The 21688-nt window shown below is 37.2% G+C and overlaps 1 protein-coding gene across 8 annotated transcripts in view; it reads right to left on the reverse strand.

Annotated features, from left to right (window-relative positions):
• Window positions 1–21688, reverse strand: part of LOC134213300 (mitochondrial carrier protein Rim2) — a 38966-nt gene that overhangs the window by 15477 nt on the left and 1801 nt on the right. For 6 of the 8 annotated variants that reach the window (XR_009979429.1, XR_009979432.1, XR_009979431.1 and 3 more), the window contains exon 1: window positions 5902–6899. The exons of 1 other annotated variant lie outside the window; for it this stretch is intronic. Coding sequence is in view for 3 of the 7 variants with exons in the window: in XM_062692250.1 (XP_062548234.1) it covers window positions 5902–5948 (47 nt within the window). In the remaining 4 variants the exon portion in view is untranslated. Of the gene's footprint in view, window positions 1–5901; window positions 6900–21688 lie in introns of those variants that run through there. One more of the 8 variants, XM_062692247.1, reaches the window with a different exon arrangement.

A 21688-nucleotide genomic window follows, 5' to 3' on the forward strand; every position in this document is an offset into this window, starting at 1 on the left:
CAGAAAAATATATTAAGCTCTTTTAGTGGAATGTATTCAACCGTCTAAGACGAGTTAAGTACTTAACTCGTCTTAGACGGTTGACCTTTTAATTTCTGGATTAAATCTGACTGTAATACAGATACCACGGCCGGTCAGATTGGGGTTAGATTGAATACATACATACATAAATCTGTAAAAAGATTTTAATTTAGGATTTCAATATTTCAACCCATTTTGGTTAACTAATTTGTCTTATAATGCTAGTCGAAAACAAATCTACAGTAGTTATGTAAAAGAAAGATGATGGTAATCTACCTCTGAAACTGTTGAAACATTCCGAACAGTCCCACGATATTATCTAACTGCATTAACTGAACCGTTTCAGTTTCTAATTACTATTCTCACATGTCTGTTAATATTGTGAATGTACGCTAACTGAAACAGATTGTCCCTGATGACGAAATAAACGAACGCTTGGCTTTAGGAGGTTTTGCACCGCATTCATTAGATTTCTAAATTTAGAATAGAATTGCCAAAAAGATTCCTAACGAAGGTTGTTTAAGCGCGAATGAGGTCATACAGCTTCCTCACTGCGAGCGTCACTCGAACCCAAACTACTGACGAAAGGTTCACCGTCCGATGGTGAAATATTTCAATTACCCACCACAATTAATTAATGGGTAAATTAGTAACCTTGGAGAAACACATCCATCTCTCTCTCTCTAATATGTGGAGCTTTCCTCCCTGTTAAATGTTTAGTCTATTTAATGAGCTTGCACTTTCGCTGATGGTGGCCTGCATCGAAAATAGTTGCCACCGAGCAACAGCAATAATTATTCCTCCGCCACCGTCGTCATCTTCGTTTTCTTATGAACAAGATTGTTTGTAAATTTATTTACAGCAAAGGGCACGGTGATCCACTTTTCTTTCATTGAATCATCCTTCGGTGCAATATTTTTTTACATATGAATTCAATTTCCATTGTCCATTCCTGTGCAATTGAGATAAATAAAGGATTTTTCACAAGTGCCGCTGGAGATATTTACTAAAGCCTAATTAAAAATCGCAAAAATTCGAAAGTGGCTTAGCATGCTAAGCTAAAATAAAATGAATTGCAGAGCAATGCATCAACGCTAGATAACGCGACATCCATCGGACGGTTTACCTCCCGCCGTATTTCACATTTAGAACCGGACTTTGATATCTGCTGTGGTACCTTATCAGGTGGACTACCCTCCCGGGTTGTATCTATCACGCATTCGGTGAATGATCAGATTGCTGCTGATAATCGTATGGAAAAAAAATGCAAACACCCCTCTTTTTGATGATCTCAGGATGTCTTTGATGTCGCACCTGAAGAAGTTTTAAATTGCGTTTTATCAATGATACAAAAAAATTCCACGGCCCGCAATCAAGTATGTCCGATGGTAGCCGTTTACGAAACAGAATCGTGATAAGGCCGTTAGATGCGATTGTCAAGGAGCTTGCGAATTACCTCCCTTGGGGTTATACCTGCTCTGTAACATTTGATCGATGTGGAGATACTGAAAATGACAATCAATCAATGGTTCCGAAATAAGTTTTTAAAAAAGCGCACCCTATCGATTTAACAAAGTGGCGCTCAACCCGTTTGTGCAATAATAAATATCTACGGCTTCCCATGCAGTCACATGGACGGGACGGCTGTTGGCGTTACATGGGCAATGCTCGTTCAGTTCGTAGATTAATTTTTATACTGCCACAGCAAGTATAACTGTCCGATATAGAAATGGATTGTATATCAATATGGGACAGTTATGCTTGCGGCGACAGCATACTGATTGCTTACATTGGCACGATGAATAACTTTCGTTTTGTTGGTCAACTAGCCAACACAAGTAAATAGGATCAAATCACGATATGTTTGATCGATACTGGCATAGCATTCAGTTCATCTTTTATTAAGGGATTTCTTTTCAAGGTTGTCACCCAACAACTTGTTTATTCCATTTTAGAACTTTTGCACAGACTTGATATCCCGAAATAAAAATCAAATCAACCACGAAAGCTTCTTCTCGAAAAGAAATGTGGGACCGGGATCCAACGTATCGAAGGCCTTTTATATCAGGACTATTTCGCAATTTGGGCGTACATGATTTTGTATACAAACTGAGTATATGAAATTTATTTTAGAGGAAAGTTTTTACATTTTACAAAATCAATAAAACAATGTTTGTTAGCATTATGTATAGTTAATTGCAAATTGTGAATGTTTGCAATAATTGTAGATACTGCACAGCTCGGATCATTTATTTATTGATCCTGCACCGCTTTGAACCTTCTGTTTTTGTGCTACGTACTGAATTTCAATTGGCGTATTTTGTAGGCATGACGTAGGCCACCCGTCCTATTTACTTGTCTCCGAGCCAATTACGTATCTATACAATTGGACTATTCCGATTCGAATCCATCTGAAGATGTACACGTCAATTATTTAGCCGGCCGGGTAATTCGAATCATTGCAGTGCAGTAGCAATCCACTTTCTTATCAAGTCGTATTTGCAAGTACCGCGATTGAACCGGTTTCAGAAGAAGCGAACCCGACTAAGTATACCAAACAAGAGCCAGATTATTTTCAAATTAACCGCACGAAACAGATCATGTCCTTTTGATTATCATGAACACATACAGACGAAACGTTCTATCGTAAAAATAGAAATGGCCGTCATGCACTCGAGTCATGATCAATCTTAGCATACAACTAATGAATGTGTTTGTTCTGTGGTGGTCGAACAATTCGCACCAATTGACCTCGCTCCGGTCAGACAGGATGATAGCATGATATTTCTGCGTGGAGGTTGAAACGCTTTTTAACTAAGGTCAATCAGCGCCGTCGATTGGACTCGTGTTATCTAATCGCTCGTGTTCGCGGTTTTTTTTGTATCATTTTATTGATCGCTGCAACCGCAATCCTCGGACTGTGTAACCAGTTTTTATAATCGCGGATCAACGTGGGTCACTACTGCCGTTATCTACTGACAAAGAAAACTAGAGCCAGCGTCGACTGAACTGTAAAATTTCTATAACCATTTATCTTTTTGAATTATGGATGGAGAACATTCGATCAGTCTCAGACCAGAGCAATTGGAAGGACATAGTCTTCCACCAGTGATCAAGAGAACAGGTAATGTTCCGTCAACAAAAACAGCTTTCTACAGCAGTTTGCATAAGGATTGTCTTACCACAGACATGACTTATTCAGAATTACACACTATCGCGTAATGAATCAGTCGCGCCGTACAAAGTGGTACACAAGTGCAGCTAATACAATTACACCACGCTATCACGAACAAACGTGGATCAGAGCCCTCATTGTACGTAAAACAGGGCGTACGCAACGATCGTTGAATGAAAACACAAACATGCAACGGCAATTGATAATCACAACCAGAACTATTTTTAGATTACTCGAAGCACCCCATAACAGAAATTTCTTTCATCGATCTACCACGGATCGACCTATGGGGAGACTCGATGCAAATAATAGGTATTGGATTGAAGCCAACGAATGATGGATACAGTGACATGTCAGTTTTTATCCAGATTTCAATTGAAAAGTTTGGATTTGCTAATAAGCATTCTAATATTGGTATGCAGTTTGACTAATTTTGTAAATACTGCCTCTTATCTTTATAACTTATTTGCTTTCTCTACTTCCTTACATTATTGATAAAAACCGGAACATCAACTATGCCTATTTTATCCACACAAAAGCGGAAGGCAATGGAAATTACAAGTTTGGCAGGTTTTGTTCTATTATTATCAGGATGCTTTGCTTCGAACATGCTCAAACTCGGAAACAACTCAGATTTCTATATACAAAGTATTTTTGATAGAATCAAACCTGACAAACCCATTGCATCTCTTTTGAATGCAATTAAATTCGAAATGCAAACAAATATTTTTCTTGGCCAACCTTATTACTCTTATTTGCGCAGGAAAAAAACGGAAACGTCCTCAACCATCGTTCGCAGTGGAAACGGAACGATTCGCGGCATGTTGAAGGGTTTACTCCGCGCATCGAACCAACAACAAAACAAAACGAACACCATCATCTCAAGTTCAAGGTCATGCTGCTATTGGATAGAACAATAAAACTACGTCGCAAATTTTGTTGTACCGATTGCTGCTATTCCAGAACGGCGCCGCGCGGCACTACAAAACTGCATGAGGGCTCGTCCGTTCGTGCGTGTGTATCGTACCCATTCGTTTGAGCTACGACAAACGATTACGGCGGAACTGGCTCTAATGGATAGCAATCTGTAGGTGACCAATCAAGCAGATTACCTCTATAGTAAGGCACCACGCCACGTTGGAATTCAAATGTCTCATTTGATAAAGCTATCATACCGCAGTAAAAACCGAGCCCTGCTCGGTCTACTGGAGGCAGCACTCAATCAACAGTGGCACCCAATGTGCATGTAGAAAATTCAAAACAAGTTTCTAAAAATAGTTTTGCCTCACCTCGAGAGCAAGTCAACAATTCATGAGTCGAGGCCGCAAACCGGTATGAACGACCCACCGTGCGATAATCCCTTCCTCATAATGGTACTTATTCGTGCTATTTTTCTGGAATATTTTCTACTTTTTTATTTGTCCAACAACATCCTAATTTTACGATATGAGCAGTCTTATGTTTTTTGGAACGTAAACCTGGAGCCATTTACCTCATATTGTAGCCCTTTTCAGGTTGTTTGTTATCAGCTGAATTTTCAACTATAATTTTGCAGCAGCACAAGAAGGGTGAGAAACGAAAAGCGTACGAGCGGAAAGACACGTACGCACTCCCCTGGGCTGTACCTGTAGTGGTTGGATATAAATACAGCAGCGCCGTTTTATGAGAGGATTCGACAAACTCGCTTTTATTGGTATTAGAGAACAAATTTTCAACCCGGCTGGAAAAGCGTATACACTGTTAGATTATTTAGCAGTTAGCACTTTTTGTTTAATTGTTTGTTGATTACTATTAATTAAATGTTCATGAAATACTAATTTCTCGAATTTCGTGGTTTAATTAGGATGACACAAGATTTGAAGATTATGCTTCTTCCACGGATTTTTTGTCTATTTGAGGTGACAATAATAAAATTTTAGGAAAAATTCATGAACTTTCAAAATTTTCCTAAACATATGTTTATTTCAATATTGATTATCTATTTTCCTTTCAGGTTTGAAAATTTCTCGACTCCTTTTGATCATAAGATTGCTTGATATTGCTTGCCACACAATATACAAACTCATGTACATTCGTTGGCATATAATGCTATCAATTAATAAATGTAGATACGCTTGCAGAAACTTAGACGAAGAAATATTTTTTATTAAATATATTTAGCGGTCTTACGTATTAATCAATAACTTACTCTATAATTTTATTCAGATGGGTTTGGAGTGGAGTGGACCCACCAAAAAACAATGGTCTTACTTAACATGTTTATTGATATTGAGAGATATTGTTGTTTGTCTCCTAAGCGAGATCTAACATAAAAGAAAGTTGTCACTCTTCTAAATTTAATTACCCGTATAATTATTGATTAAATCAGTAAGTATGTAGCTTCTAGAAATACTTGATTCAACCATCTTTGAGTATGAATAGACATAGGATAACGTCGTTTATTTCTTGTATGGATTAGAACGTAGTATGGAAAACCTAATGAAGCTACGGTATATATTATTTTACTAGGAAGTTTATAATTCGTAAAAGATCCAAGTTCCACAAGCTATACGTCACGTGCAAATGAATTATTTTGAACTATTTTTTTATTTTATATTAGCCGTAATGCTTCTCCTACATACCAGCATTACGTAATTTTTGTGAAGACCCTTGAATAATCATAGCCCCAATGAATGTTTTCCAAAAATTAATATAATAATACTCACCCTCCAGCAAATAGATGAATGAATGTCTCTCGGTCACGTTGGGACATACTTTTTCCGACTGTATCTTTCCGGTCAGTTTTCGTTCACAGTGTAAAAAATACTGACTAGAGAAAAATCGTACGAATTCTCACACAACGGCAAAGGCAAAGTTTCTTATCAAACGCACTGTAGTGGCGACTGTTCCTTCCACACACAAGCACTTCTTACTACCACTTGAAAACTTCACAATCCAAAGTATCTCTTTCTTATGGAATCCGATATCCTTCTGGCGAAATACTCGCAACGTAGTAGATCCTTCCGGTAATGTACTGTTTATGTTTACTTTATTTTTCTTACAGGAATGAGCCACTTCCTCAACAGTCACATTCTTATTTAAACAAATTTTCGACTCGAAAAGTAGCTTTTCACGTCAGCTTCTGCTGGCCTAGCTAGGGCCAAGCACTAGCGCTCCTCTGCAGGGTGATGGTGCTTTTGCTCCGCGAACTGGTAGTCTTCCGGTGATGTAATCAAGACTCTCAGTGTGTAAAAATTTCCTTCCCCCCACACTTGTATCTAACCGGTCCGACCAAATCCTATTACGGATTTTTCAATTTCCAAATCCCCCAAAAGTTTTTCCGTCGATAACTTCACTTTTTCTGAGCTGACTTCGCACTTTGGAGAACTGAAGAAGTGAGGTTAGGTTCCGAGAAGTCAATTGCGAACTGAGGTCACTTGCCTGCGGGAACTAATTTATAATCAAACGCCCTCTTCTTGGTTGGCTGGCGATATGACGCAGTAACGACCGCACACCCGCGGGACACAATCAAGGATCACAAAGTTTGTTCTGCTGATTGAGTAACAATATTTTCAATCACTTTCAATTTTGAGAATCTTTCACTGGCACTAACACAACGATGATGGGTATTTTACTTTTTTATTTTGATTCTGTGGAAAACGCAGAGTAACGGAATTAACATCTGGTTGCTTTGCTGACTTGCCGAAGACTGACGACCCGAAGCCTAAACATGCGAACTTGTACTTGCGCGCACGAGCGCCGGAGACGATTCCGCGGCAGAGTTGCCAAATATAGAGATTTTTTTACTTTGGATAGAAGTCGAAACAATCTGAAAACACAGATTATCCACCGATGTTTGTGGTCGATGGGTATAGACGAATCCAAGTAAAAATAAGAAGAAGACACACGACGGTGTTAACTTTGACAGATCCTACAACACAGCATAGGAAGATCATTTTAAAATGCTTATAATAAATTCTAGAGAAATTGTAATTAAAATCTGCTATACTATATAAACGAACATAGAACCAAGCATAGAACAGCTAGTATGTAGTAATAGGTAGTGCCTGCAGGCATATGGAGTAACAATAGACCTCCAAGACTACTGACAGACTTCTTCAAATCATTGAAGTTTTCATTATCTTCCTGGAAATTTGTGTGAACTCTTGTATCTTTTGACATGACTATTGAACTCTTTCCAAACAATCGTGGATAGAAATCCTTCTAATGCCATTAAAAATCTCACGGATTAGGTATTTTCGTGAACATTGAGAAACCTCCATTCACTCTCAAGTAAACTTACGGAGTGGCGCCGTCAGACGTTGCAATCAAACCACTCGCAGCGAGCATTTTGCTCGCAGAAAGTGGCATATGTCAAATATTTGCGTGTGTGACTACACTGAAAGTGATTGCATGCAAACAAATGACAACTCGCAAGCAAACGCTCGTATGCATTGTGTGACTGCAAAGCATTCAAAATTTGCAACTTGCCGAAACTAAGGCTTTGGTCCGATTCGCGAATTAAAATCAAATTAAACTTAAAAGTGACAGTTCGGAAATTATGAAATCCCCCGCTTATAAGAATGGCTGGTGCTACCCAGCAAGACCAACAAAACATCTATCAAAAATGATTCAACATCTGTCAAAAGTAATCTTGCTCTGCGAGCAGGGTTATTTGAAAATTATTGAACTGTCATTTTTAAGTTTAATTTGATTTTTATTCGGGAATTGGACCAAAGCCTAAATTGCGCTTGCTAGTGCAGCACTAGCAAATGTTTCGCTCGCAAAAGTGAACATGTTTTTAGGTTGCATTGTTGCACTGCAAAAATAGCAATGGAATTAGATTTTTTGGCCAGAAAACGTGTTTTTCATTTTTGTTTATATTTGCATGAGAGTAAATGTGACATTTGCTAAAAGTGAAAAGCTGCTACGTGTGATTGCAATTGCGAGTGCTTTCAGAAATCATTCGCTCACACGAGTGATTTGCTTGCAACGTCTGAAGGAGCCTTGAAATCTTATTCACTCTTTGTGGGCTTTCGAACTGTTTGCAATCTTTCAGATAATCAGAATGCAGCGCTTACAGTAAGCCCAGCAAAACATTCTAACCACTGCAATACTTTAAATAATTTGGTCTAAATACAGTCAGGTCGTTTAATTTTTGTCAATTTTGGCCTTCGGTTTAAATAAAGCCATGGTCCTATGGAAGAATATCCCAAAAAAAATAAGTTTTTGTTTGTGAAGAAGTGGCATGAGCTACACCATTTATTTTATCAATTTTTAGATGTTTTGAAAAAGGACTTGGAGTTCCAGCATTGTTTTATTTGATGTCAGATAGCTGCAACAAGCAATGAAACTTAATAAGGAACATCTAAATGAGTTTTTTGAAGAACTCCTGGAAATATGTTTGAAGATTCATTGGCAATTTTTTTATATGAATCCCTTCACGAAGGCATTCAATTCAAATTTGAGTAAATACCATATAATCTACCAAGTTTTTGGAGCGGAGCTTTTGAAAAAATCTACTTAACATCCATATCGAGGAGCTCCAGCGATACAAACTATCGAGACAGCTTTTTAAATCCTTTGGGATTTTTTTATGTTTCAGTGAGAATGCTGAAGTAATTTCTGAACAAAATTCTCATATTCATATATCAACCAGAATATTTCCAGATAAAATCAAACATCAAAAGCATCTAATGTAAAACTGAAACATTACCAATGACAACAACATTATCCCCCTCTTGCGTCCGAGCATGATTATGGAGTATCGAGCAACGTTTAATTGAAACCATCGCCACCTACGTACACGAGGTAGACCATATGATGCTTTTATCCACTATCATTCTCTCTACATGACCATTAATTTGACCACCTAAGGACGTGAGGATCAAAGGAAGCTTAAGAAATGTTTTTAAAATATTGCCTACAGAATTTTGTTTGGAGATAATACAGATGCTGTGAAGTGCCGTCACAGTTCCACAGGGATACTAAATATCTAGTTGTTAGCTGTAGGTTGAACATGTTTGATAATTGTTTGTTGAACGTTTCTGATCTATGGCTTATTTCAGCTATTTGATTCAGTTTCGACTGCTTTCACTAGATAATTTTTAAACATTTTGGCGATACATTTTCAATAAAAGGTAATGTGATATATTAGGTTTTTCATTAGAGTTGGTAGAGTTGGATATTTATCAAGATAGATCGCACTAAATAATATTTTCTCATATCATAAGTACATCAACATAATTTTAAAAGGTATGACCATTGCAATAAATTGATGATTAAGTATTTGAACGAACTTTCAGAACTTCTTTTGTTTGATGGGAACATGACATAAACGCTACTTATAAGAAAATACAAAAGGCAAGGAGTGGACTTTTAGTCTTAAAAGCTTTATAGCTTGATAGGAAAGGTGGTTGTCGACTGCAACTGCCTCGGAGTCGGAGCCTTGCTCGGAGTATTGTTTATCGGCTGTGAGTTGAACGAAGGTGTTTAGACGTTCCATTCGCGTTCAATTCAAGCGACTTGTTCATTTCACTTACCTTGTCTAAACTTAGCATTAGCGACGAAATTGCATGAAATTGCACGAAATTGCATGCCTTTTTGGAAGCATTGATTCCACAACATTCCCGAGGAATGAGGTTACTTTTAACGTCAATAAAAACAAGGCACTTTGATTAATTTTTGCTATTTTTAATTGTTCAGGATTAGAAAAGTTGTTGGTATTGGTCAGTAATAAAATCCGTAATGCATGTTTAAGAGCGAATTCAAATAAAAAGGTCAAAATTCCACATTTTTAAAAAAATATTTAAAAAAAAAGCGAAATTTTTGTTCCATTGTGTATTTGCCCGCGCTACTTTGAAGAGCGGGCTTGGTAGTCATATGGCTACTGCTTCTGCCTCATACGCAGGAGGTCGTGGGTTCAATCCCAGGTCCGTTTCAATATCCTACTTTGTATCTTTCTCTAAATTTCTCATCAGTTACTTTCTCCTATAGGATATATCTATCAAATTGGCGGCTCGTTAACCAAGACGGACCTCTGCCTCTCGAACCTAAGCTAAAAATTCCAACAAATTCCGTATGAACTCGTGGCAAATGCAGAGGTATATTCGGCTTGCAGTGGGCGAGTGATTGCATCATCATTAGTGCAAGAACAGCAGATCTGGTCATAATGGAGTAGCAACTACGAGCAGTCAATCAAACTCAAGCTCAAGCGCTACTTTGAAGAATGTAATATTTGTAGTTTATACTACATCGACAAAAGAAAGCTCATCGAGATAGCCGAATAACATGTTACGAGGCCCTAAATTATGAGCTTTTTTAGCTAATTGTCTAATTGACCTTTTCCGTCAAAAATTGTATCTCGTTTTATTGTCTCAGTCGATTCTTTGGCTTATTTAAGGTCAACTTTCCCAAAGAACCCATATTTTTTTAACCTCTAACTATTTTTTTAAAATCGAAAACTGTTGATATATATAACCGGAGTCAAAGCTACCATTGGCTCTATAAAGTACCACCCTAGCAACCTATTGATCAGAACTAAATAGAAAATTTGTTATGTTTTTTTGTGTCTTTATTAAGGAGACTTTCAGTCCGAGGCTGGCTCGTCTCCGGCAAATTAAAAAATTTGTTCATTCCATTACCAACTCTCCACGAGATCAGTTCGATGAACTTTTGTTCCTGTTTCAACCACTGTGTACCTATTGTTAAATACAAGAAAAATAAAAACCGAAAAAGTACTGCACGTTTGAACCGGTCTGAAAAAATCACCAGATGTGCGTTCAAAATCGGGCCAATCTTAAAAAAACAGCGCTTTTTCGATTTTTGTTTTAAACTTTAAAAACACTTAGAGGCGTCAAAAAATGTGGGTTCTTCGGGAAAGTTGACCTTAATAAGCCAAACAATAAGGTTTGCTGACATTTAATCATCTTTCTCTTGCACGCGCACAGAGTGGATAGGATTTGTTTTCATCGGGAAACGCTTCCGAAGCGTTTCCCGATGAAAACAAATCTCATCCACACTATACGATTGAAAGAGAAGGGTGAGTAAACGTCAGCAAGCTCTATAGATCAAAAAATTTTTTTTTACGGGAAAGGTCAATTTGAGATAGCCGTGTCCTTAGGAGACAGGTTTTTTTTTGCACTATTTACCCTAAAAACCCAGATCAATCCATCTAGCAGTGATTTTGCCTTTCTCGTGCATTATTAAACAATCCAATTAATTATTCAAATGTATTTAATATTAATGAAATGAAAAAATATGCGGTTGTCTTCATACATGTTGTGAAAAAATCTTAGCGTGTGCGTTTCATTTGAGCTTTTTCATTGAACGATTAAGCTTTTGAAGCGTTATAAAGTATAAGCTACACTGCACGCCGCTCATTCGTTTGTTATAAACGTAAACGACAACGCAAACGGTTGGCGGCGTGCTTTTTATGGTATAATCGGCTAAAAGCTCCCTGGCGTCATCTGTTGGCGATTTTTTTGTATAAACTTCCGTACTACGAACATTTTTATTATTTTTTGAATACCGCATGATTTATTCACGCGATTTAAACAAAAATCAATAGCGACCAACTAGAGAACATACTGTGCCGGAAAAATTATTGCACGTAAATCTGTGAAGTCTAACTATAAGAAAAAATCGTTAAAGGGTGTACGGAATCAAATTGCACCACTTTGAACTACTCGCCAAAAATTAGTCTATCAACCGATTGTCATGAAATTTTCAGGAACTGAAATACAATATAGAAGCTTTGACTATGTATCACTGTTTCACTGTAATTCTTAAATACATCCAAATGCTGAAACTTTTTTCTTAAATGAACTCATAAGATGTTGTACATGTCCCTGACTAACATTTTTCATCCTGCAATCCATCCCAACAAAAAAATTAAATAATTTTATTGTCGCAGTCGATTATTTAACTTAATTAAAGTCAACTTTCCCAAAGAAACCATATTTTTTGACGCTTCTAACTATTAAGGTACACTGGGGGAAGTGGAAAAGGAAAAATCGATAGTGCATGTTTGAATTAGTGTAAAACCAGTTTAAATGATTTAAATGCGTTCAATCAAAATGGGCTATCAAAAACAGTCAATTTTGCACCAACTGTGCGGTAATTCATACCATTTTGGTCGCTTGAAATTTATGGAAATAGATTTTAAAATTAGGAGTTGTTTTTCCACTTACCCTAGTGGGATGGGGTAAGTGGAAAACCCATGTTGCCTTGACCTTCAATAGTGATGAGTAGTTACATATAACTAAAATCAACACTATAATTGCTCTGAGTATCTTTTGTGGAATAATTGCATTACCTTAACGGAAAAGATCCTCAAGGAATTCTCGTAATAGCTAGGGGAGGGGTGGTTTTGCCTTCTCGGACACTTAGTGTACGTAAAGTCTATATGTTCGCCCCAAAGATGAACATTTTAAAGGAAAACTGGGACTTACAGAGTTATAAACTAATCAACTTAGTTTAACGAATTGAGATGATGTCTGTGTGTGCGTATTTGTATGTATGTGTGTGCGCAAAACACGTACAAAATTATCAGCTATTCTTAAGCACTTGTCCTTAACCGATTTGTTCGCAAAAAAATTGCGTTCAACGGCGAAACTTGTTAGGAATAAAAATCAATGTGAATTATAGAATATATTTACCTATCAGTGCTATTTTTAACTTTCTTATATATTTTTTTTTCATATGTAAAACATGTGAAAGGAATCAGTACCGATAGGTGGATTAATCAGGCATTTTCTCATTTATATGAGTCCAATCACCACTGGAATCACAATGATAACAAAGAAGGAACATATCAAGATTCACAGCTTTCAAAATAAACCCTGGAGGGAAGAAAAAAATTGCGTAATTAGAACATTATCCACTTCCCCCGCAGTGTTTGATACCTGGGGTAAGTGTAAAATCTTTGAATTATTTGCTTTCTTGGTACAAACCACTACCAATTGAATGGGATTAGTTTAATTGTATTATAATGGTCACCTGTGATATAAATTCGCTTGAAAAAGGAACAATTGGAGCAAATAAGAATTAATTTTATGAATGCAAATATCAATTTTTCGCGAAACCTAAAATTACAGTTCAAGCGAAAACCGTGTTAGTGTATGTGTTATACAAATATCAACATAGTTGTCGGGATTTCTTTCAAATTTTAACACAGATATCAGCACTAGGGAATTGGATTGAAACATTCACTTCTATTGGTTACTTTCTTTTTTTTTTCTTTTACATATCACACATCCATTCGCAACTACGTTCGTCACAAAACTGAATGCGTTGCTTCCAACGCTGAATGAAGAGCACAAGAGGATAATTTTCTCCACTCTCCTCTCAATTATCTTTTGCTCTCCCGACGGGTTTCTACAACTTGTTTAGCTTTTTCCACTGACACCCTAATAATTTATCAAATATATTTGAAATGTGCAACCATATAAAATGATAAGAAAATTATTTTGAGCTTTTTTAGTGGAATGTTTTCACCTGTCATAAGACGAGTTTAAACAATCCCATTGAATTCCACCACTTAATTGTATCCTGACAGATACGTATTTCGACCTCAACAGTAAGGCCGTCTTCAGTGTCTTGTACTTGACTCGACTTAGTCGAGTCAAGTACAAGACACTGAAGACGGCCTTACTGTTGAGGTCGAAATACGTATCTGTCAGGATACAATTAAGTGGTGGAATTCAATGGGATTGTTTAAACTCGTCTTATGACAGGCATATAAAATGTTTTAATGTTATATTCTATTAGTGTCAGGAATGAATTTATCATATTTTTTTTGCTATTCTATTTCCTACATCCTTCTTCTCCTCTACTCTTGACGTTTCAAAAAAAATCACATGGCAGTAACAGTTTATTGGATACGAAGATAGATTTAATATATTCGCCATATTGAATTGGATATTTCTGAAAAGAGAAGAATCATTAGCATCATGTATAATAAAATTTATTTGAAACGAGACTTACCAATTACACCATATATGCATCAAGCTTCAAAGCATTTAAGACAATGCTAAATATACGAACAAACAAATCGCTGATTTTTTTAATGTACTAAAGGATACTAAATTTATATTACAAACCAGCATAAAAATATCAATATCAAAGTAAGAAGGTTGTGACACAGCAAGAGCTGACGATTGATGAGACACCCATTGAATGCTGATCTTGTATTATGCTGTCATTGGTAACATTTCACAGGCTCAAGGGTATGAATCTTGTATCAAAACATGAAAAATTCCAACCATATTCTCATTTTATCTAAATTTACACATTCGAATTCTGCACACAATGTAACATTTGATCTTGCCATGTAATCACGGAGAGAACTTACAAATCGAAGAATAAATTTGCTTCCATAGAAATCACCCAGCGTACTAACCGAGGCTCTTGTTGAACGATTCAAATACAGCAGTTCTATTAAATCAGGAAAATGCCAATAATTTCCAAAGTTCGTCCCAGTTTACACTTTCTAACTCAACACAACTCAAAAGCTGATCTTGTTCATGCAGTCATGAGCAAAGCTTACCAGGCTCTAGGAAGTCAATCTTGCATCAAAACCAGAAAAAATCCTTCAATATTCTCAGTTCATCTCAGTTTACACTTTCTAACTAAACACAACTCAAAAGCTGATCTTGTTCATGCAGTCATGAGCAAAGCTTATCAGGCTCTAGAAAGTCAATCTTGCATCAAAACCAGGAACAATCCTTCAAAATTCACAGTTCATCTCAGTTTACACTTTCTAACTCAACACAACTCAAAAGCTGATCTTGTTCATGCAGTCAATCTTGCATCAAAACCAGAAAGAATCCTTCAATTTTCTCAGTTCATCTCAGTTTACACTTTCTAACTCTACACAACTCGACAGTTGATCTTATTCATGCAGTCATGCGCAAAGCTTACCAGGCTCTAAAAAGTCAATCTTGCATCAAAACCAGAAATAATTCATCAATACACTCTGTTCATAACTTATAAAGCGGAGATCAAATTTGCTTTTCTAGGATATACCCGGATCAAACGACCTCACCGGATCGCACCAATCCACTCGGAGATTGGACTTCCTTCCATGTGATCCACCCGGACCAAACGTCTTCTCAGCAACGCACCAATCCACTCAGAGATTGGACTTTTTTTCATGTGATCCACCCGGATCAAACGTCTTCTCAGAGACGCACCAACCCACTCGGAGATTGGATTTTTTCATATCATCTACTCAAATGCTATAAATACAAGTATTTCCAACAAGGAAAATATCAAAAATACTCAAAAAACATCTCAGTTTACACTTTCTAACTAAACACAACTCAAAAGCTGATCTTGTTCATGCAGTCATGAGCAAAGCTTACCAGGCTCTAGAAAGTCAATCTTGCATCAAAACCAGGAACAATCCTTCAATATTCTCAGTTCATCTCAGTTTACACTTTCTAACTCAACACAACTCAAAAGCTGATCTTGTTCATGCAGTCATGAGCAAAGCTTACCAGGCTCTAGAAAGTCAATCTTGCATCAAAACCAGGAACAATCCTTCAATATTCTCAGTTCATCTCAGTTTACACTTTCTAACTCAACACAACTCAAAAGCTGATCTTATTCATGCAGTCATGCGCGAAGCTTACCAGGCTCTAGGAAGTCAATCTTGCATCAAAACCAGAAACAATCCATCAATACACTCTGTTCATAACTTATAAAGCGGAGATCAAATTTGCTTTTCTAGGATATACCCGGATCAAACGACCTCACCGGATCGCACCAATCCACTCGGAGATTGGACTTTCTTACATGTGATCCACCCGGGCCAAACGTCTTCTCAGCGACGCACCAATCCACTTAGAGATTGGACTTTTTTTTCATGTGATCCACCCGGATCAAACGTCTTCTCAGAGACGCACCAACCCACTCGGAGATTGGATTTTTTTCATATCATCTACTCAAACGCTATAAATACAACAAGTATTTCCAACCAGGAAAATATCAAAAATATTCAAAAAACATCTCAATTTACACTTTCTAACTCTACACAACTCAAAAGCTGATCTTGTTCATGCAGTCATGAGTAGAGCTTACCAGGCTCTAGAAATTCAATCTTGCATCAAAACCAGGAACAATCCTTCAATATTCTCAGTTCATCTCAGTTTACACTTTCTAACTCAACACAACTCAGAAGCTGATCTTGTTCATGCAGTCAATCTTGCATCAAAACCAGAAAGAATCCTTCAATTTTCTCAGTTCATCTCAGTTTACACTTTCTAACTAAACACACCTCAAAAGCTGATCTTGTTCATGCAGTCATGAGCAAAGCTTACCAGGCTCTAGAAAGTCAATCTTGCATCAAAACCAGGAACAATCCTTCAATATTCTCAGTTCATCTCAGTTTACACTTTTTAACTAAACACAACTCAAAAGCTGATCTTGTTCATGCAGTCATGAGCAAAGCTTACCAGGCTCTAGAAAGTCAATCTTGCATCAAAAGTTTACACTTTCTAACTAAACACAACTCAAAAGCTGATCTTGTTCATGCAGTCATGAGCAGAGCTTACCAGGCTCTAGAAAGTCAATCTTGCATCAAAACCAGAAACAATCCATAAATATTCTCAGTTTTTACTTTCTAGCTCAACACAACTCAAAAGCTGATCTTGTTCATGCAGTCAATCTTGCATCAAAACCAGAAAGAATCCTTCAATTTTCTCAGTTCATCTCAGTTTACACTTTTTAACTAAACACACTCCAAAAGCTGATCTTGTTCATGCAGTCATGAGCAAAGCTTACCAGGCTCTAGAAAGTCAATCTTGCATCAAAACCAGGAACAATCCTTCAATATTCTCAGTTCATCTCAGTTTACACTTTCTAATTCAACACAACTCAAAAGCTGATCTTGTTCATGCAGTCAATCTTGCATCAAAACCAGAAAGAATCCTTCAATTTTCTCAGTTCATCTCAGTTTACACTTTTTAACTAAACACACTCCAAAAGCTGATCTTGTTCATGCAGTCATGAGCAAAGCTTACCAGGCTCTAGAAAGTCAATCTTGCATCAAAACCAGGAACAATCCTTCAATATTCTCAGTTCATCTCAGTTTACACTTTCTAATTCAACACAACTCAAAAGCTGATCTTGTTCATGCAGTCAATCTTGCATCAAAACCAGAAAGAATCCTTCAATTTTCTCAGTTCATCTCAGTTTACACTTTCTTACTCTAAACAACTCGACAGTTGATCTCATTCATGCAGTCATGCGCAAAGCTTACCAGGCTCTAAAAAGTCAATCTTGCATCAAAACCAGAAACAATCCATCAATACACTCTGTTCATAACTTATAAAGCGGAGATCAAATTTGCTTTTCTACGATATACCCGGATCAAACGACCTCACCGGATCGCACCAATCCACTCGCAGATTGGACTTTCTTACATGTGATCCACCCGGACCAAACGTCTTCTCAGCGACGCACCAATCCACTCAGAGATTGGACTTTTTTCATGTGATCCACCCGGATCAAACGTCTTCTCAGAGACGCACCAACCCACTCGGAGATTGGATTTTTTCATATCATCTACTCAAACGCTATAAATACAACAAGTATTTCCAACCAGGAAAATATCAAAAATACTCAAAAAACATCTCAATTTACACTTTCTAACTCAACACAACTCAAAAGCTGATCTTGTTCATGCAGTCATGAGCAGAGCTTACCAGGCTCTAGAAAGTCAATCTTGTATCAAAACCAGAAACAATCCTTCAATTTTCTCAGTTCATCTAAGTTTACACTTTCTAAATACTCAAAAAACATCTCAATTTACACTTTCTAACTCAACACAACTCAAAAGCTGATCTTGTTCATGCAGTCATGAGGAGCGCTTACCAGGCTCTAGAAAGTCAATCTTGCATCAAAACCAGAAACAATCCATAAATATTCTCAGTTTACACTTTCTAACTAAACACAACTCAAAAGCTGATCTTGTTCATGCAGTCATGAGCAGAGCTTACCAGGCTCTAGAAAGTCAATCTTGCATCAAAACCAGAAACAATCCTTCAATATTCTCAGTTCATCTCAGTTTACACTTTCTAACTCAACACAACTCAAAAGCTGATCTTGTTCATGCAGTCATGAGCAAAGCTTAACAGGCTCTAGAAAGTCAATCTTGCATTAAAACCAGAAACAATCCATAAATGTTCTCAGTTTACACTTTCTAACTAAACACAACTCAAAAGCTGATATTGTTCATGCAGTCATGAGCAGAGCTTACCAGGCTCTAGAAAGTCAATCTTGCATCAAAACCAGAAACAATCCATAAATATTCTCAGTTTTTACTTTCTAGCTCAACACAACTCAAAAGCTGATCTTGTTCATGCAGTCAATCTTGCATCAAAACCAGAAAGAATCCTTCAATTTTCTCAGTTCATCTCGGTTTACACTTTTAACTAAACACAACTCAAAAGCTGATCTTGTTCATGCAGTCATGAGCAAAGCTTACCAGGCTCTAAAAAGTCAATCTTGCATCAAAACCAGAAACAATCCATCAATACACTCTGTTCATAACTTATAAAGCGGAGATTAAATTTGCTTTTCTAGGATATACCCGGATCAAACGACCTCACCGGATCGCACCAATCCACTCGGAGATTGGACTTTCTTACATGTGATCCACCCGGACCAAACGTCTTCTCAGCGACGCACCAATCCACTCAGAGATTGGACTTTTTTTTCATGTGATCCACCCGGATCAAACGTCTTCTCAGAGACGCACCAACCCACTCGGAGATTGGATTTTTTTCATATCATCTACTCAAACGCTATAAATACAACAAGTATTTCCAACCAGGAAAATATCAAAAATATTCAAAAAACATCTCAATTTACACTTTCTAACTCTACACGACTCAAAAGCTGATCTTGTTCATGCAGTCATGAGTAGAGCTTACCAGGCTCTAGAAATTCAATCTTGCATCAAAACCAGGAACAATCCTTCAATATTCTCAGTTCATCTCAGTTTACACTTTCTAACTCAACACAACTCAGAAGCTGATCTTGTTCATGCAGTCAATCTTGCATCAAAACCAGAAAGAATCCTTCAATTTTCTCAGTTCATCTCAGTTTACACTTTTTAACTAAACACACTCCAAAAGCTGATCTTGTTCATGCAGTCATGAGCAAAGCTTACCAGGCTCTAGAAAGTCAATCTTGCATCAAAACCAGGAACAATCCTTCAATATTCTCAGTTCATCTCAGTTTACACTTTTTAACTAAACACAACTCAAAAGCTGATCTTGTTCATGCAGTCATGAGCAAAGCTTACCAGGCTCTAGAAAGTCAATCTTGCATCAAAAGTTTACACTTTCTAACTAAACACAACTCAAAAGCTGATCTTGTTCATGCAGTCATGAGCAGAGCTTACCAGGCTCTAGAAAGTCAATCTTGCATCAAAACCAGAAACAATCCATAAATATTCTCAGTTTTTACTTTCTAGCTCAACACAACTCAAAAGCTGATCTTGTTCATGCAGTCAATCTTGCATCAAAACCAGAAAGAATCCTTCAATTTTCTCAGTTCATCTCAGTTTACACTTTTTAACTAAACACACTCCAAAAGCTGATCTTGTTCATGCAGTCATGAGCAAAGCTTACCAGGCTCTAGAAAGTCAATCTTGCATCAAAACCAGGAACAATCCTTCAATATTCTCAGTTCATCTCAGTTTACACTTTCTAATTCAACACAACTCAAAAGCTGATCTTGTTCATGCAGTCAATCTTGCATCAAAACCAGAAAGAATCCTTCAATTTTCTCAGTTCATCTCAGTTTACACTTTTTAACTAAACACACTCCAAAAGCTGATCTTGTTCATGCAGTCATGAGCAAAGCTTACCAGGCTCTAGAAAGTCAATCTTGCATCAAAACCAGGAACAATCCTTCAATATTCTCAGTTCATCTCAGTTTACACTTTCTAACTCAACACAACTCAAAAGCTGATCTTGTTCATGCAGTCAATCTTGCATCAAAACCAGAAAGAATCCTTCAATTTTCTCAGTTCATCTCAGTTTACACTTTCTAACTCTACACAACTCGACAGTTGATCTTATTCATGCAGTCATGCGCAAAGCTTACCAGGCTCTAAAAAGTCAATCTTGCATCAAAACCAGAAACAATCCATCAATACACTCTGTTCATAACTTATAAAGCGGAGATCAAATTTGCTTTTCTAGGATATACCCGGATCAAACGACCTCACCGGATCGCACCAATCCACTCGGAGATTGGACTTTCTTACATGTGATCCACCCGGACCAAACGTCTTCTCAGCGACGCACCAATCCACTCAGAGATTGGACTTTTTTCATGTGATCCACCCGGATCAAACGTCTTCTCAGAGACGCACCAACCCACTCGGATATTGGATTTTTTCATATCATCTACTCAAACGCTATAAATACAACAAGTATTTCCAACCAGGAAAATATCAAAAATACTCAAAAAACATCTCAATTTACACTTTCTAACTCAACACAACTCAAAAGCTGATCTTGTTCATGCAGTCATGAGGAGCGCTTACCAGGCTCTAGAAAGTCAATCTTGTATCAAAACCAGAAACAATCCTTCAATTTTCTCAGTTCATCTAAGTTTACACTTTCTAAATACTCAAAAAACATCTCAATTTACACTTTCTAACTCAACACAACTCAAAAGCTGATCTTGTTCATGCAGTCATGAGCAAAGCTTACCAGGCTCTAGAAAGTCAATCTTGCATCAAAACCAGAAACAATCCATAAATATTCTCAGTTTACACTTTCTAACTAAACACAACTCAAAAGCTGATCTTGTTCATGCAGTCATGAGCAGAGCTTACCAGGCTCTAGAAAGTCAATCTTGCATCAAAACCAGAAACAATCCTTCAATATTCTCAGTTCATCTCAGTTTACACTTTCTAACTCAACACAACTCAAAAGCTGATCTTGTTCATGCAGTCATGAGCAAAGCTTAACAGGCTCTAGAAAGTCAATCTTGCATTAAAACCAGAAACAATCCATAAATGTTCTCAGTTTACACTTTCTAACTAAACACAACTCAAAAGCTGATCTTGTTCATGCAGTCATGAGCAGAGCTTACCAGGCTCTAGAAAGTCAATCTTGCATCAAAACCAGAAACAATCCATAAATATTCTCAGTTTTTACTTTCTAGCTCAACACAACTCAAAAGCTGATCTTGTTCATGCAGTCAATCTTGCATCAAAACCAGAAAGAATCCTTCAATTTTCTCAGTTCATCTCGGTTTACACTTTTAACTAAACACAACTCAAAAGCTGATCTTGTTCATGCAGTCATGAGTAGTGTTTACTCTAGAAAGTCAATCTTGTATCAAAACCAGAAAGAATACATCAATACACTCTGTTCATAACTTATAGAGCAAAGATTAAATTTGCTTCTCTAGGATATACCCGGATCAAACGACCTCACCGGATCGCACCAATCCACTCGGAGATTGGACTTTCTTACATGTGATCCA

Source organism: Armigeres subalbatus, chromosome 2, assembly GCF_024139115.2.
Source record: "Armigeres subalbatus isolate Guangzhou_Male chromosome 2, GZ_Asu_2, whole genome shotgun sequence".
Lineage (NCBI taxonomy): Eukaryota > Metazoa > Arthropoda > Insecta > Diptera > Culicidae > Armigeres > Armigeres subalbatus.